This window comes from Antechinus flavipes, chromosome 3 (assembly GCF_016432865.1).
Source record: "Antechinus flavipes isolate AdamAnt ecotype Samford, QLD, Australia chromosome 3, AdamAnt_v2, whole genome shotgun sequence".
NCBI lineage: Eukaryota > Metazoa > Chordata > Mammalia > Dasyuromorphia > Dasyuridae > Antechinus > Antechinus flavipes.
The window spans coordinates 443,136,002-443,153,350 of NC_067400.1; the positions used below are offsets into that span (position 1 = coordinate 443,136,002).

At 32.4% G+C, this 17,349-nt stretch overlaps 1 protein-coding gene across 6 annotated transcripts in view; it reads right to left on the minus strand.

Annotated features, from left to right (window-relative positions):
- Positions 1-3,053: 3,053 nt before the first annotated feature.
- ARL6IP6 (ADP ribosylation factor like GTPase 6 interacting protein 6) overlaps positions 3,054-17,349 on the minus strand; it is a 36,289-nt gene continuing 21,993 nt past the window's right edge. For all 6 annotated transcript variants that reach the window (XM_051986385.1, XM_051986386.1, XM_051986389.1 and 3 more), the window contains one exon: positions 3,054-6,172. In XM_051986385.1, the coding sequence (XP_051842345.1) occupies positions 6,079-6,172 (94 nt within the window). In that variant the 3' untranslated portion in view covers positions 3,054-6,078. The remainder of the gene's footprint in view (positions 6,173-17,349) is intronic.

Below are 17,349 nucleotides of genomic sequence, written 5' to 3' on the forward strand. Positions count from 1 at the left end.
GGTAGGTTCTGAGGACTTTTTCCACTTTAATATACTTTGATTTGCCTTTTGAATTTTCACCTTGAACTTTCTTTGTCTTCACTAAATTATCAAAGTCAGCTCTCAGATTCAACTCTGTGGTCACCTTAGTATCAGGGTCTTGATCAGGTAATCGGGAACAGCAAGTCATAGACATAAACAGCTTGTCTGTAATGCTATCACATCCTGTGCAACTGTTCATCTACGTGGCACTTGTCACCTTAAAAATTCCTCAAGTAATCTACTCTTCAACTCTACAATAAAGCTGGAAAGGACTTTAATGAAAGACCTTCATTTGCATGATCTTGAAAATGCTAGGATCTTCCCTCATATTTCATTCAAAAATTGGGAAATTTAAGTGATCGTTTCACCTCAAGGACCTATAATTATGTCATTGTGAAAATCATTTAGTCTTGGAAAGATGCATAATTCTTAAAGAAGGTGATTTATCCAAGATCTTACTTCTTCACTATGCCACCACTATGAAATATCAAATTCTATTATTAACTTTCTATGATCAATCATGATTTCACTTGTAAACAAATGGACAGCTAATGAAGGAAGAAGGGAACATGGAAAAGGAAAAAAAAAAAAAAAACTGAACCAGTTCATAAGTATCCTCAGTTATGAAAAAAACACAGGAAAACATCTGGGAAAAAAAAAAAAAAAGTAGAGCCAATTCCCTGAAACTATGACGAATTTTAGCTGAGCCAGACCAAAGATTGGACATTCTTGAACCAGTACTTTAAGGGATTCAAAACAAATGAGAACTTTTTGCTTAAGGAACTCTAAAGGAAATGTTATGATTTCCTTTATGAACTCATTCTAGCATACAGTTGTAGTCTCTTGCTACATTCTTGCTGGGTCTCCACTGGAAATGGGAAAAAAATTTAGTAAACATCTATATTATTTTTAGCTAAATCATAGATTTAAGACTGGATGTGACCTTAGAAATCATCTAGTCTAACCACATAATTTTACCGATTAAAAAAATGAAGCCTAGAGAAGTCACAGTGGCAGAATCCAAATTTTGAACTTTGATCCTCTAGTTGCATATTTGCTATTTACCAAAAACAGTGGCTTATAAATTTCTATACCAATTTTCTTATTTCAAAAATGAAGTGTTATATACCTAATCCTAGGTATGATCTCAACAGATGAAAAACTAGATGAACTTAAAATGATAGGAACCTCAAGGAGGAGATGAGCAGTTACCTTAGAATTTGTGATAGAGATAAGCTGATCTATTCTAATATGAATATCAGATTTTTCCAAGTTTTTTTTTTTTTTTTTTAAACATGGCAACTATTTCTGGCTACCTTTGCCCTGGAATGAAACTATAAAAAAGTAATTATGTAAAAATTGCTTATATGATAAGGTATTGTTCTGTACATATAAAGCTCTGCCTCTACCAAAAAGAGTAAATTATGTTGTATTATCTGATTTTCTGGGACCAATTTGTTTTGGCAGGTGCTCAGAATTTGGTCTCCTTTTAGTGTTTTTATTTACATTATCGTATATGATCATCCCTTCCAACTTGATTTCACTGCATCACTCATCAGTTCTGATGTTCTGAACTACTTGTATTAATCTCTATTAACCAATATTTCATTGGTCATATAACACAATTTTCCAGCTGATAAGCACAATCCAGTTGTTAGCACAAGAAAATGTTGCTGTGTATTTTATTTCTATCTTTAACCTCCTTGGGTTATATGTCTAGTGGGATTGGAAGGAAGCAATCAGCAGTATAATAATGGGGCCACACATTACAATGTGGAGTTCAACTGATTTACTAAGGAATCAAGATAGGGAAAAGAGGAAAGTGGCTAGTAAAGATGGTCTTGATGGTAATTGTTGTCTTTTGTGCTCCAAGAGGATCAAAATGACATCACTACGTTGGGGTCCAGATACAGTCTATCTGACTGTGGCTGGTCAAAACAATTTAACTCAAGCTTGGAATGCTCTATTATAGATTGGGTACAAATAGTTCATGTGAGTATTTGGAGTGGAGATGGCTCTGAATTTGCACATCTCATGCTTTTGAGCTACAGCAATATTGCTTTGAGTTACTGCAATAAAGCACACCACACTAGTATGCCATACTGGGTAGTCCTATGCCACTGTCTTCCCATGTCGCCATAATTCTTTAGAGACCTCGTTAAGTGTTCTTGTATCACTTCTTCTGACCTCCATGTGAGCACTTGCCTTGTTTCAGATTTCTGTAAAATATTCTTTTAGACAAACTTGTTTGGCATTCAAACATGGCCAGCCTATACTAACTGCACTTTTTGCAGTAGTTTAAATGCTTAGCAGTTCAAAGAACCTAAGTGTCTAGTAACTTAATAGGTAATCTTTAGAATCTTTCTATGACAATTCAAATGGAATTTGGCCTGGAAAACTGAGGGAGGGAGGGAGGGATTGGAAAACAATGGAAGTGGATAAAAACTAGGATGTGATAAAGGAAGGAAGACTAGAGATGGAAAGCCAATAGATTATGGTCAGAGAAAAGTATTTCTGAATTCATTAACATGGAGATAGTACATTTGTAGGTGATTGCAAGATCAAGGCCATTGTCTCTCTGGCTGAGGTAAGGAAAAGGAGTAGGCCATGAAAAGTGAAGAAATAAGTGGGATTACTGGTTCAAAGGACAGTAAGTTAATTTCTTTGCATAGTTCCAAAATGTTTTCCTGCAGCATTTGGACACCAATTCACCACTACTGACTTAAGTGTGTAATTTTCTTCTAGTAACCCTCTGGTACTAACTGCTTCATTACAACTGATTGGACGTCAAGTGAAATAATGAGTTATTTTAATTTGTATTTTCTTATTATTAGTGATCCAGAGTATTAATCTCTAGATTTTTGAAAAGCATATTTCAATCGTTTCAGAAAAAAGAAAGATATCTACAACATCAAATTCTTTGGGGGTAATCAACTCAAGAGGAAAGGAAAACCCTAAAATCTGTTATCTGGAAATATTTTTATGAGTTTAAATCTTCACACACACAAAGTATTAAAAAAAATGTCAGAAAATTGGCTGTGAAAAGTTTATTTTAATATTGTAAACAAATATACTAAAGGACACAGCAGTTACATATTACAAAATCACATTAAGAGTAAAAAAAAAATTAAATCTGTAAAACAAGATCTTAATATCACAAATGCAACAAGAATAAATGTTGAAGGCAAATTTTAAGACCAAGATAATGCTATAGTTGATATACCACACTTATATGGTTCTACTTTGACCAAGTCTTTTGAGTGGCTACTGATGCGGAAGGAAATCCCCTTTCCCCCCAATTTTTTTCCCCAAAACTCAAAGTGAAAAGAAAATTTAGAATAAGAGGAAACAATAACAACTAAGAAGTTGAAGATACGGGTTCTAGTTTTTGTCTCTCAATTGTATAAAATAATTGCAGTAACCTCACTTTCTGCCTCAGTTCCCTCATTTATGAAATTTAAAGATTTAACTGGAATAATCTTTAAATTCCTTCCAATTCAATGATTTTATGGTTCGTCCAGATGTGTGTGTGTGTGTGTGTGTATACATGCATGTACTAAGGGAGAGGAGGGGCTTTTGACCTTGAATGAATCCAAATTTGTGACCTTAAATGGATGAAAAATATTTATGAAATTCTTTAAACAGAGTTTTGAGATAAGGCATTTCATTAAAAAAAATAAGTCTCGATGACATTCTGCGGATAAATGAGAACCAAGTATTATTTCTTTAGCATCTATTAGGCACACATATATAATCACAGTGTGAATCAATACTTTGTCTTTGCAGTTACATGCTCAAAGGACATGAATTCAGTTTCTTTACATAATTCTAAAATATTTACAGAAGAATTAGAGCACTTTATGTGCCTGACTTCTTCATTACCAAGTGACTGGGTGTCAGGTGAAACAATGAGTTGTTTTGATTTGTATTTCTCTTATTAGTAATTTGCTTCATGATACACACACACACGAAACATCATAGAGTAAATTAATCAAAACTTTAAAAAGGAGTTTTTAAGAAAATAGGATCAAAGCAAAAACAAATTTGCCACAAGACAAAGAGCCTACATGACCTCAACTAGAAGAAATATTCTACTTCCTTAAACTAGGAATAGGGTTGTATGGTGAATAGAGCTGGACATAGAGCCAACAAAGGTTGAATCCTGACTTATACATTAACTAACCTTAACCTTTTTTCAGTCTCAGGCTCTTTATCTGTCAAATGGAAATGATAATAGCACCTTCCTCCCAGGGTTGTTGTGACGATAAAATAAGGTAATTTTTGTAAGGCATTTTTCCAATCTTAAAGCACTCTATATTTATGTTATCATTCTTGTATGTACTTATTGACGAAGAGTTCAAGTAACATTTTTTCCCCTTCATTCACAGACCAATTCCTAAAGAAGTAGTATATACATTAAAAACAGAATTGCATTTTAGTCAGCTTTAAAGTATTTGGGGATCACCGAGTCCATTTCTTGGTTATGACCACAAAAAGTATCATCTATCTGTTCTTCCAAAGAGATGTAGTGCAATGAAACAATATTAATGGCTTTCACATAAAATGAGGTCAAACCAGAAAAAGGGGAAAAAAAGACCACGAGCCAACCACATCAAACAAAATTTCCTAGATATATCATTCTTTGTCACAAGTAGTAATGACCACCTAAATGTCTGTGTTAATATCCTAGTGAAAGGAAATGCCACTTTAGCAATAGAATTAAAGGATCTATTGAGAAACATGAAGACTTTTGGCAATTTTCATGTTTGCAAAGAGATGATTTGAGGTTCTAAACATTTATTCCTAATAGAGTCTTTCAAAAATAAAGTATAAGAATTTTAGCCACCAATCACTAACATAAATGGTGATTATCAATCCTGATTTAAATATGCACTGCAGACATCATTAATCTATGCAAATACTCTGTATAATTTTGAGAAGCAATTTTTTACTTTTAAAGATTCTAAAGAAAAATAGACACAAATTCCATGCTATTAGAAAACTTGTTCATTAAATCATTTTCACATAGCAAAATATTTAACCAAAATTGAGGAAATAAAATTAAAATTCTCTGTTTTCACTTATCTTATGCAAGTAGATTGAAAACACAACTTTTCCTAATCTAATTGTGGTGTTAGAAAGAACAGCTTATTTCAAATTTCATAGTCTGGAATTGAGATGATTTTCTAATGTCAATGTTTACTACTTTTAAAATCAATGCTTATAAATAAAAACAAGGTTTTTTTGTAAAAATGTATTTAAAAATTTAGAGCTGTAGTGTATGTGTGTTTTTTCCCATTTAAAAAAAAATCTAAAACAAAACAAAGTGTTAATGAAAGTAGGGAACTAGATAAAAACCAATTAATGGCATTCTAAAATTTATTAACTTTGAAAATCTCTTAAATTGGCACTGATATTAAAAGAAGTAATTTAAAATAAAGTTTAAACATACAAAGAACATTATAAAAATGAATATTAAAATAGAAAAATATAAATTCTCAGTGATTGAGTAATTCAAACTCTAAAAATTCTGACTGTACAGGTCACCAACAATTTTTAAAGTATGAAATGTAAAAGTAGGAAGCAGGTGCTTCTTTTACTGAATTAATCTAATAGCACTAATTTAATATATTAATGAGTCATAATTCCATTATGTAGCAATTTTGGTGTTTCTTAATGGAGGGACAGTATATACATAAGCATACTGTCAAAATTAGGACCTTGTATTCAAGTTTTAGGATTACTTTCTTAAAAAAAAAAAATCCACAAAAAATATAAACATATAATGCTAAAACATGAGGTAAAACTCTCAAATTTCATATGAAAGCACCGAAACTCCAATGATTTTCCTTGTTTAAGACAGTGAAATACACATAACACCAACACTCAAAAGGTGATGGTTTATTGTTGGCGATGATGAATTTGACACATTCAATGAATAACAGATAATCCAGTCTTTTGAAATAGAATCTTCTTCTGTGTCATTAAAAAAAAAAAAAATGAACCAGATGTCCTGCATTCTGTAGAAAATTATTTTACCCGGGAACCAATATGGATTCACATGAGGCACCATGCTACAGTTAAAGCAGCCACAATGCCATTCAAAATTGCCATGCTATAGCCCATGTGGAAGGAATGACCCGTCAATCTCCTAGGGAAGAAACAAACCAAAATGTCAATTAGTGCAACAAGACATTATAATTATTCATTTAAAAATCTTAAAATTTGGAAATTACTTTACTCTCCAAACTTTTTCTATTAGTGAAATAGGCTACTTAAAAGCAATAATTAAATATTGGTCTTTTCATTTTTGTAGCTTTAGTGGGAATGAATTTACTTTGATGACAATCTAATCTAGTTACTTTTATTTCTTAACCAATTAATTTAGAGAAAGGATAACACTATGGCTTTATTTTAACTCTTATTTTGTGGCCACAGACTGGACTAGCCTGCACTAGATACATGGTTAATACAGGCTAATACCTTAATTATGTTAGAATCTTGTTCATCCACTGGTTCCTTATTAAAATTGTGTTTCTCTGTGCCTTCCTTTTCTTACTTTGATCCAACTATATAAAGACACATTGTATTTCTTTTAATTTGCTCTGCCAGCAATAAAATTTAAGCTACCTAAGGAAATTAGGTAAGGAAACTCATTTTATACACACAAAAATTAAGAAATGCCCAACAATAATTGATGTTAGGTGGAGCAGTGAATAGAATATACTAGGCCTATCAGCAGAAGACATCTTCCTGAGTGAGTTCAAATCTGGTTTCAAATACTTACTTATGATCCTGAGCAAGTTACTTAAACCCTGATTTGCCTGAATCTCCTCATCTGTAAAATAAGCTGGAGGAAGAAATGACAAACCACTCCAGTTATCTTTGCCAAGAAAACTCCAAATAGGATCACAAAGAGTCATAAACAACTGAAAACAACCACATGACTGAAAAAAAATAATCAGCAAATTAGATTGTATCTTTGCTGACATTTACTTTCACCTTAATTCTTTGATTTAAATGATAATTAATGGACTCACTTGGGCAGAGCAGGTTCCCTAAATAAATCCTCTCTTCTAATTTTTGTAAACAAATTTCAACTAACAAAAATACAAAGGTATTTACGGTAGCTCATTTCTCAGCCGCAAAGTAACATGTTTTAAATCTTAAGTAATTTCAAACATGAGTATCCTGTGGCATAGGTGCTTAAAAGTGGTTATTTTCCAAACTTCAAATTTAGAGAAGCTGACCCAGACACAACAGAAAGAAACTTCTGTTCTTCCTGTTGCTGACCTACCCCCAACCCTCCATTTACTAGCCCAGGCCCATTTTTATGTTTCTGTAGTTAATCTACTTTTTATTTATTTTTTACTTATTTTGCCACACTGGATAACAACACTGGTACATCAACTTTATAAGATTAAAATATACTTATGTTCATTGTTCCATGAATATTTGAGAAGTCACCCTTTAAAAAAAGAGCCAGAAAGTTAATGGGATTGTTTAATATGTTTTGGGCAGATTTGGCAGGGTTTCTTGATCTGATATAAGCATACATAAAGAGAATGGACAATGGATTACCAATAGGTATTACTCAATGACCTCTCCATTTCCAAATATTTTCATTCTTAATTTAACATATTAATTGGGAATGAGAGAATAGGGAGAACTATTAAAAGTCCTGCTCTATCTTCTCATCTACTTTTTTTTTTAATTCTTTTATCTCTTCTACATTTCTCTTCTACTCCATGAACATACAGAAGTTGTATTGAAACTCATTTTGCTATACCTTGCAACAAAACTTCATTTCCTTATTCTGAATTTTCTATTTCAAAGTCTTAAATAAAATTATTTTGTCTTGTTTATAATTTTTGATTTTCTTTATTTCCTATTTCTTAATTCTTCCTGGGAAGCATTTCTTAAGAGTTGATGTAGAAATAACACTAAAAAGGCAATATGCAAAGAAACCTGAAAAAAATACATTTACTTTTTTCTTAAGTCTTCATGCTTCCCATCATTCTAAATAGCCCCCCTTCAAGTATTATTTGGTATATTATTATTATTTCAACTGCATCTTTTTACTCATATGTTGGTTAAATTCACAGCTGAAATAGGAAATTTATTAAGTATTAAACAATCTCAGCTGATTTTCACTTAGTTATTAAAACTACTCTAAATAACTTAGTTTTTAAACTAGTGTACTCTATATATAATATAAGGAAACCTTCAAAGATAAGATCTATTTTAGCAAGTATTTATTTTTATATATTTTTCCTTTTCTTCTAGGCATGTTTTGCTTTTACCTGTCAGCAAGGCTAAGTAATTAAGATTAAATAACTGCTAAGATAAAGTGATACTGCATTAAGCAGAACAGTAAAGGCATAACCCAAACTTAAATTTTTGTCAGAATAAACATTTCTTCTTCATCAGAGGTAGAATGGCAAATTTCTCAGTAGTTTTTTCAGATATATTTTATACTGGCAAAGGAAAAAAAATTGACAATTCTTATGAATAATAATTGAAATATCTAATTTTAATCATGAGGTTCCTATGTAGATCAAAAAGATCAGGTTCCTATGTAGATCTTCTGATTTTCCTTAGCCTTTGATTAAAAAAAACACCCACAATTAAATTCAATATAACTTCCTAAGCTAAAAATGATCCATCTAGCAATAGTATTCTATTCTAATGCTGGATTTCTAGGGAACAGAAACCAAACATTTAAAAATATTTTTCCTGTGATGACAAGCATGCTGAGTGTACTAGAGTACTCATCAAATACTTAAATTATCTGTACCTCTAGATTTTCATCAAAGTTGTTCAGTTCTCATATAGAATAGCAAAAAAAGAAGAAAAAAGACAAGCTTCAAAAGGCACTATTGGGGTGAAAATACTAGGAAAGTAGATACTTCGTAGAAACCAGGAAAAGGGGTTTTGTATTTACCTAAGTTTTATGGAAGTGACTTGACTACTTAGTATAGCTAAAACTGTTTCAAAAAGGAGCCACCTATTAGAGACATACTGTTTTACATTCAAAAAAGGAAATAGAAGAAACCTCTTTAGAAGCAAACTTCTAATGAATGGGCCCATCATCTTTTCCATTGCCATCAATGACTGCTGATCACCAGCCACTGACAGGCAGGCCAGCAAGAATCCTGGGAACTGCAATCTCATAAATCATTGGCCCTGTTTTCAGAGTAACCATCACTAAGATTGTCTAAGGGAGCAAGTCTCATGGAGAAGAATGCAGTCATTTCCTCCAACTGACACCTAAAGGGTAAAAAGCCAGCCAGCCTAGGTACCCCAAAGAAGAGAAAGAAAATTTTACATTTTTGGCAGGTTAAACCACTGGCCTTACTTAGACCACCATAGAGAGGCCCAACATTCTAAGCTTTGGCCCACGAGCTTTGTGAATAGTGAATAGCATCTTCTAGACTTCCAGTCTGCCTTCCATAGCTACTAAAAATCCAGAAAACAAATTCTTGCTACCAAAGTGTTGGGTATCAACATTAGATTCAAAACAGAACTGAATATGGTTTTATCAATGAAAATAATATCAAGGAAGATGCATTACCATTTTCTTTGTTCCCTAAGAAAGATGACATGAGGCTATTCGGGGTGACATGCAGCTAAAATCTTACATGTGTTGTTTCTCACATTGGAATATGAGCTCCTTGAAAGTAAGGACCATTTTTTTTTTTTGGTATCTCCCAACACTGAGCATACTCTTTTTACCCATAGTGCTCTCTCTCTCTCTCTCTCTCTCTGTGTGTGTGTGTGTGTATATATATATATATATATATTTTTTTTAATGCTGTTAATTAGAGAAATGCAAATTATGGCAACCTGAGGTACCATTTTAACATCCAATTGGCTAAAATGACAGGAAAAATAATGATAAATATTGGAGGGGATGTAGGAAAACTGGGACACTAATACATTGTTGGTGGAGTCAAATTAGATCCAATCATTCTGGAAAGCAATTGGGAGCTATGCTCAAAGGATTATAAAATTAGGCATACTCTGATCCAGAAGTGTCACTATTGGGTCTATTTCTCAAAGTGATCATAAAAAGAGCCATATATACAAAATGTTTGCAGCAGCAATTTTAGTAGTGACAAGGAATTGGGAAATTAAGTGGATGCCCATGAATTGGGGCTGACTAAATAGATTATGGTGTATCAATATGATGAAATATTACTCTTCTATAAGAAATAATGAGCAAGTTGATTGCTGAAAAGCCTGAAAATATTTACAGGAATTGATGCTGAAATGAGCAGACCAAGATAACAATCTCCATAGTAACAGTAAGATTATATAATGATCATTATGAAAGACATGGCTCTTCTCAGCAATGTGGTGAACTAACACAATTCCAATAGACATGGAAAATGCAATCTTCATGTAGGGAAAGAACTATACAGACCAAATATACAAAAGCATAGTATTTTGCCTTTTTGTGGTTGTTTACTTGCTGTTTGATTGGATGACTTTTTTTGCACAATTTTTCCCCATTCATTCATGCATTTTACAGGTAGTGAAAGTCATGAAGATTTCCTTTAAAGACTGCATATTATGTGGAAGAGGGAGGAATTATGACCAAAGAAGAACTAGAGATCACTACTGACCACAACATAAAAAATTTTGATTATATCAAATTGAAAAGTTTTTGTACAAACAAAACAAATGCAAACAAGATTAGAAGGGAAACAATAAACTGGGAAAACATTTTTACAATCAAAGGTTCTGATAAAGGCCTCATTTCCAAAATATAGAGAGAATTGACTCTAATCTATAAGAAATCAAACCATTCTCCAATTGATAAATGGTCAAAGGATATGAACAGACAATTCTCAGATGAAGAAATTGAAACTATTTATAGACATATGAAAATATGCTCCAAATCATTATTAATCAGAGAAATGCAAATTAAGACAACTCTGAGTGTATAACACTACACACCTGTCAGATTGGCTAGAATGACAGGGAAAGATAATGGGGAATCCTTGGAGGGGATGTGGGAAAACAGGGACACTGATACATTGTTGGTGGAATTGTGAACACATCCAGCCATTCTGGAGAGCAATTTGGAACTATGCTCAAAAAGTTATCAAACTGTGCATACCCTTTGATCCAGAAGTGTTTCTACTGGGCTTATACCCCAAAGAGATACTAAAGAAAGGAAAGGGACCTGTATGTGCCAAAATGTGGCAGCCCTGTTTGTAGTGGCTAGAAGCTGGAAAATGAAAGGATGTCCATCAATTGGAGAATGGTTGAGTAAATTGTGGTATATGAACGTTATGGAATATTATTGTTCTGTAAGGAATGACCAGCAGGATGAATACAGAAAGGACTGGCGAGACTTACATGAACTGATCTGAGTGAAATGAGCAGAACCAGGAGATCATTATATACCTCAACAACGATACTGTTTGAGGATGTATTCTGATGGAAGTGGATCTCTTCGATAAAGAGAGCCTTAATTGATCAAAGATGGACAGAAGCAGCTACACCCAGAGAAAGAACACTGGGAAATGAATATAAACTGCTTGCATTTTTGTTTTTCTTCCCGGCTTATTTATACCTTCTGAATTCAATTCTCCCTGTGCAACAAGAAAACTGTTCGGTTCTGCACACATATATTGTATCTAGGATATACTGTAACCCATTCAACATGTAAAGGACTGCTTGCCATCTGGGGGAGGGGTGGATGGAGAGAGGGGAAAAATTGGAACAGAATAATGCAAGGGATAATGCTGTAAAAAATTACCCTGGCATGGATTCTGTCAATAAAAAGTTATTAAAAAAAAAAAAAGACTGCATATTATGGTGATAAGCATAATAGTCTTCACATAGCATTTTAAAGTTTGTCAAGATCCTAACATATGTTATTTCATTTGATCCTCACAACAACCCAGGGCGGGTGGGAGCTATTATCGCCCTCGGTTTATTAAAAGTTCAGAAAGTGAGGCAGACAGGTTAAGTAACTTGCATAAGGTTACAAAGCTATTAAGTATCTATGTTACAATTTCAACTCATTTTCTTGATTCCAGATCTAGAGCTCTATTCACTCTGATTACTAGATACCTTTTGATTCATTTTAAGGTTGTTAAAAAAAAAAAAAAAACAAAAAACATATTATAGACAGAAAAAAGTATGGTTCCACTACTATTCTCCACCCCATTTTGTATGTAGTCAAAACTCATGAACTTCTAAGAACAAGTACAAACAACACTGGTTCAATATTAGGAAAACTAATCAGCATAACTGACCATAATCAATAACAAACTCAAAAGATGCTAAAAAAACCTTTGACAAAATATAGCATCCATTCTTACAGTACAGAGAAATAAAATAGTTTTCCTTAAATGATAAGGACTATTTATCTAAAACCATCAGCAAGCATTATATATAAAAGGGACAAGCTCAAACGAAGTTTTCCCAAAAAGATCAGGATGAAGCAAGGATGCCCGTTATCACCACTATTATTCAATATAATGCTAGAAATATTAACTTTAGCAATAAAAGAAAAAAAATTGAAAGAATTAGAATAGACAATGAAGAAATAAAACTATAACTTTCTAGATGATATGACGGTACACCTTGACTGTGTACAAATTGTGATATATGAAAGTTATGGATATTTTTGTTCTATAAGAAATGACAAGTAGGAAGATTTCAGAAAAACCTGTAAAGACTTACATGAACTGATTATGAGTGAAGTGGGCAGAACTAGGCAAACCTTGTACATAGAAACAGCAACACTGTGCAGATGATAAAACTTTCTTTATCTCAACAATACAACAATCTAAGACAATTCAAAAAGACTAATGAAATTCTATCCATATCCATTGAAAGAACTATGGAGTCTGAATGCAGGTTGAAGCATACAAAATAGTATGCATTTTTTGGATGCTTTTCTTTTTTGTGACTTTTCCCTTTTGCTCTGATTCTTTTTTTACAACATGACATGTGTAAATATGTTTAATATGACTGAAATGTAGAATTTATATCAGATTAGATTCCACCTTGGAGAGGAGGGAAGGGGAAAAAAGGAGACAAACAAATGGAAATCAAAATATTATAAATGTTGAAAACATTTTTTAAAAAAGAAAATGAAGAACAAACAACAAACAGAACAAGTTTAAAAGGAGAAAAGTGCTAGTGTTACCTATGAGTAACATTCTTCCTCCAGTATTAAGAGAATATCAAAATACCGACAATTTTCTGGATCTTCCAAATGTTCGTAAATACACTAATTCACTTTTTCTACTACCAATTAACATGGTTATGCAGAAGTATAAGTAGGAATTTTTGCATCTGGCTAAGCAATATTGTATAAGTCCACAGATGCATAGGGAAAGAGGGGACCCTGAACAAAGTTTTATGAGATCAAGACAAAAGACTAGATATCAGTATCAGGGGGCTAGATAAAGAGGTAAAGTCTACCCATAACCTATTATCTGGAACTATCTCTATTTTAGTGAATTATTCCTGTTCATTAAGTTCCAAGCTCAGTTGTTTCTACATGCACATGAGTTAAGACTATCACTATGATCAAAACCCTCTAAATTTGATGCCTTATGATAAAACCCTAATTGTCACTATTCAATTAATAATCTGTAATCAAAAGTCATAATAAACAGGAGGAAAAGTAAACTTTCATTATCTGGAGAACTTTACGAAAATAAAGGAAAACCAGAATTAATAACTGTGTTTTGTCTTCTTTTATCTCCCATGAGATATATTTTACCCCACTTAATTTATCACTTTATGTATCTATATGAGCAGTGTATACTGCTCAAATCTCAGATTTGAATGTTTTAACCCTCTGTTATAAACCACAACTTCTGAATAAATTACATTAGTTTTGACAGCACTAGAATTGAGAATCCAAAGATAGTCACTAGATAATGAAAAGTTCATGAGACTCAAACGCCAAGGCCAAGTTTTTTTTTTTTTAAATCTATCCTCTTTTTGTCAGCAGCTTTTTCTTTCCTACTGCAATTAGCCATCTGACATCTGTTTTACTAGTTCATAGCAATAAAGAATCTGAATCTACAAAGAGGCAACCCTCCAAAAGTGCTATAAGGAGTACAATGTATTGAACTCGCTGTCAAATCTAGTGTATTTTGGAAACGAAATTTCTAAGTTAAATATTAAAATAATTCTTATGCTCTAGGGCATGCCATCCCTTTAGTTAAAAGACCAATCATATGTTTTTTTGAATTCCAATTTTACAATTCTATTTGTGCTATATAGCTTTATTTTTAAACCCCCAACTCAAGGCAGATGTAGGATCCTAATCTTTACAAATTTCTCTTATGTTATATGGGAAATTTACATAAAATGTAAATGGTGGTATATTAGAAGAGCAAAAAGATGTTCTCATAAATTGAATGACTGGTCTTTGCTCTTATGGAAAAGACTTTTGTGCTAAGCCAACAAGAAAAGCAAAAGTGAATATAGCTCAGAAGCTGAAGCAAAAAATACATACTAGAATATATGGCTCAGGAAAAAAGGAATGAAAGGTCAAAGACTTGTAGACTAAACAAATTTCACAAATATTTATCACAAAGAAAAATGGGAAATGGATATAAGACCAGTTATTGCCAAGTACTATTATCATTTCTTAAATGTTTAATCAATTACTTAATTCATCATTTTAATGAGTTCTAAAGAACTTAGAAACCATCTAAGTCAGCAGAAACTTAAATCTTTTTGCCAAGACAACACCACTTTAGAAGACAAAGTCATTTCTGATATCTTACAGAGGATGATGTGGAACATGAGTAGCATCAAGTAATAAAACAAGTAGGAAAAAAACAAGTCTAAAGAAAGCTTAGCATAAAATACAATTAAAAAAAGTCATTTTGAGGACATCTAAGGATGAAATTAAAAGGACAATAGTTTCATGATAAATGGTAAAGATCAGTAAAGATTTTTAAAACTTTGCATCAGTGATAATGTAGCCAATAAATTTATAATCTTCACCAAAGTGCTATAATAAGGAATTTTAAATGTCACTAAAAACACAAAGATGGAAAAAACAGTGGGACTAGACATACATAGAGAAGAAAGACCATGCTTTAAACAAAACTTGAGAGTTTTGATTTTCAAGGAAACTGAAAATTGGAAAGATGCTAATGGGACCAGGGTGGTGGGATGGTAGAGAAAGAATCTGAGATTTTCTCTTACATTAAAAAAATAAATAACAGAATACTAATAACTATCAACCCACATGCGTTTTCTTGAATCATAAAATTTTTATGAGCATAGTCTATGTATGCTCCAGCATCATATACTAGAAAGAGGGTCTGAATCTGAATACAGTACTTACTACCTACCGATTGTGGCACCCTGGGCAAATTACTTTATCACAATTGGCCCTAATTCCTCAACTGGGCAATGGAATGGGGTAAGGAAGGGAGGCAGGGTTGTTTAGTTACATGACCTTTAAGGACCCATACAGCTTAATATTTATGGTTTTTTATGTACTTGGAGTATGTTTTTTAAGATAAAAAGCTACAAAAATAAAAATTAAAAAAAAAAGAAAGAAAAGAAGAAAAAAATTTAATCCAACCACAAGAGCATGAGAGATTTTTTTTACAACCAAAAATAAAAACTTTGCCTGTGTCTCCATGGAAATGAATAGTTCCCCTGCTTATCACATTTTTGTAACTGAGTAATAAAATAACAATACTCAATAGATACACAATAAAAACATTCAATACTTCAAAAATCTTTGATTTCAGTCCTTTAATAACAAATCACAAATCCTGTATACCTTATTAATAGACCCTTCTCTTCATTGTTTGCCCACATAACCAGTCTTTTTTTCTTGGTAGGTCCTTACTGGAGTTTATAATCAATTACAAAGGCTCCGACAGCCCACTGTCACTCTATGACAGCATAGTAGAATATCAAGGGAAGAGTAAAATAAAAAAGGAAAGAAGAAAACCATTAACTATACTCAAAACATTTATCAAACTAGGCATACCCTTTGATCCAGCAGTGTTCCTATTGGGCTTATATCCCAAAGAGATCTTAGAGGAGGGAAAGGGACCTACCACATGTGCAAAAATGTTTGTAGCAGCCTCTTTGTAGTGGCAAGAAACTGGAAACTGAGTGGATACCCATCTATTGGAGAATGGCTGAATAAGTTATAGTATATGAATGTTATGGATTATTATTGTTCTGTAAGAAATGACCAACAGGATGATTTCCGAGAGATCTGGAGAAACTTACATGAACTGATGCTAAGTGAAATGAGCAGAACCAGGAGATCATTGTACACGACCATAGTAGTATTATACAATAATCAATTCTGATGGATGTGACTCCTTCCAACAATGAGATGATTGAAGCCAGTTACAATGATCTCATAATGAAGAGAGCCAGAGAGATGACTGTGGGAACTCTAAGTGTGGATCACAACATAACATTCTCACTCCTTTTGTTGTTGTTCACTTGTATTTTCTTTCCTTTTTGATCTGATTTTTTTAATACAGCAAGTAAATATGTATGCATATATTGGATTCAATATATATTTTAACATGTGTAACAGATTACTAGCTATCTGGGGAGTGGGTGAGGGGAAAATTTGGAACACAAGGCTATGCAAGTGTCAGTGTTGAAAAATTATCTCTGCAAGTTTTGAAAAAAAAAAAAAAAGAAAACCACTCTCTTCTGAATAAAAAGTTTATAGAATGACATTCAAATGTTAACATACATACCCCCCAATATAAACAACTACATGTGGGAAAAAACAAAGAGCTGCTGATTAAGTAGATTATGTCTGAAATATATATATAAACTATAACTACAAACTATGTAGAATACAAAAGTATGCTATAGATAGTACCTATTTTTTCTAGTATTCTTATATTTTCTAAAAGTACTGTATTTAGCTTTTCAAAGCATCATAATAGATTCTTTAAAAAGCAAACATGCAATGAACATTCTATTGTAAAAACAGGAATAAAAACTGTTTTGCATCTTAATATTTCTATATGAATCAATGATCTAAATTGTTAGGTAAATACAGCTCATGTTAATATTAGGTTACAAGTTTCTTCTACAAGAAACTATTACGTAGATCACCTTTTCTCAACTATTATTATTATTATTTTTTAACATAATCTATATACCCTGGCTCACAAGAACAACACTTTGCAATTAGCAAAAAAAAGACTTATGGTTAAATATTAGCAATATTTAATCATAAGTCATTTGCACAGCCTTTATTAAATATAATGTGCCCACACACACAATGTTTATCAGAATCCTGCCTTTGAGTAGTTTATAATTTTTATCAATAGACTGAAT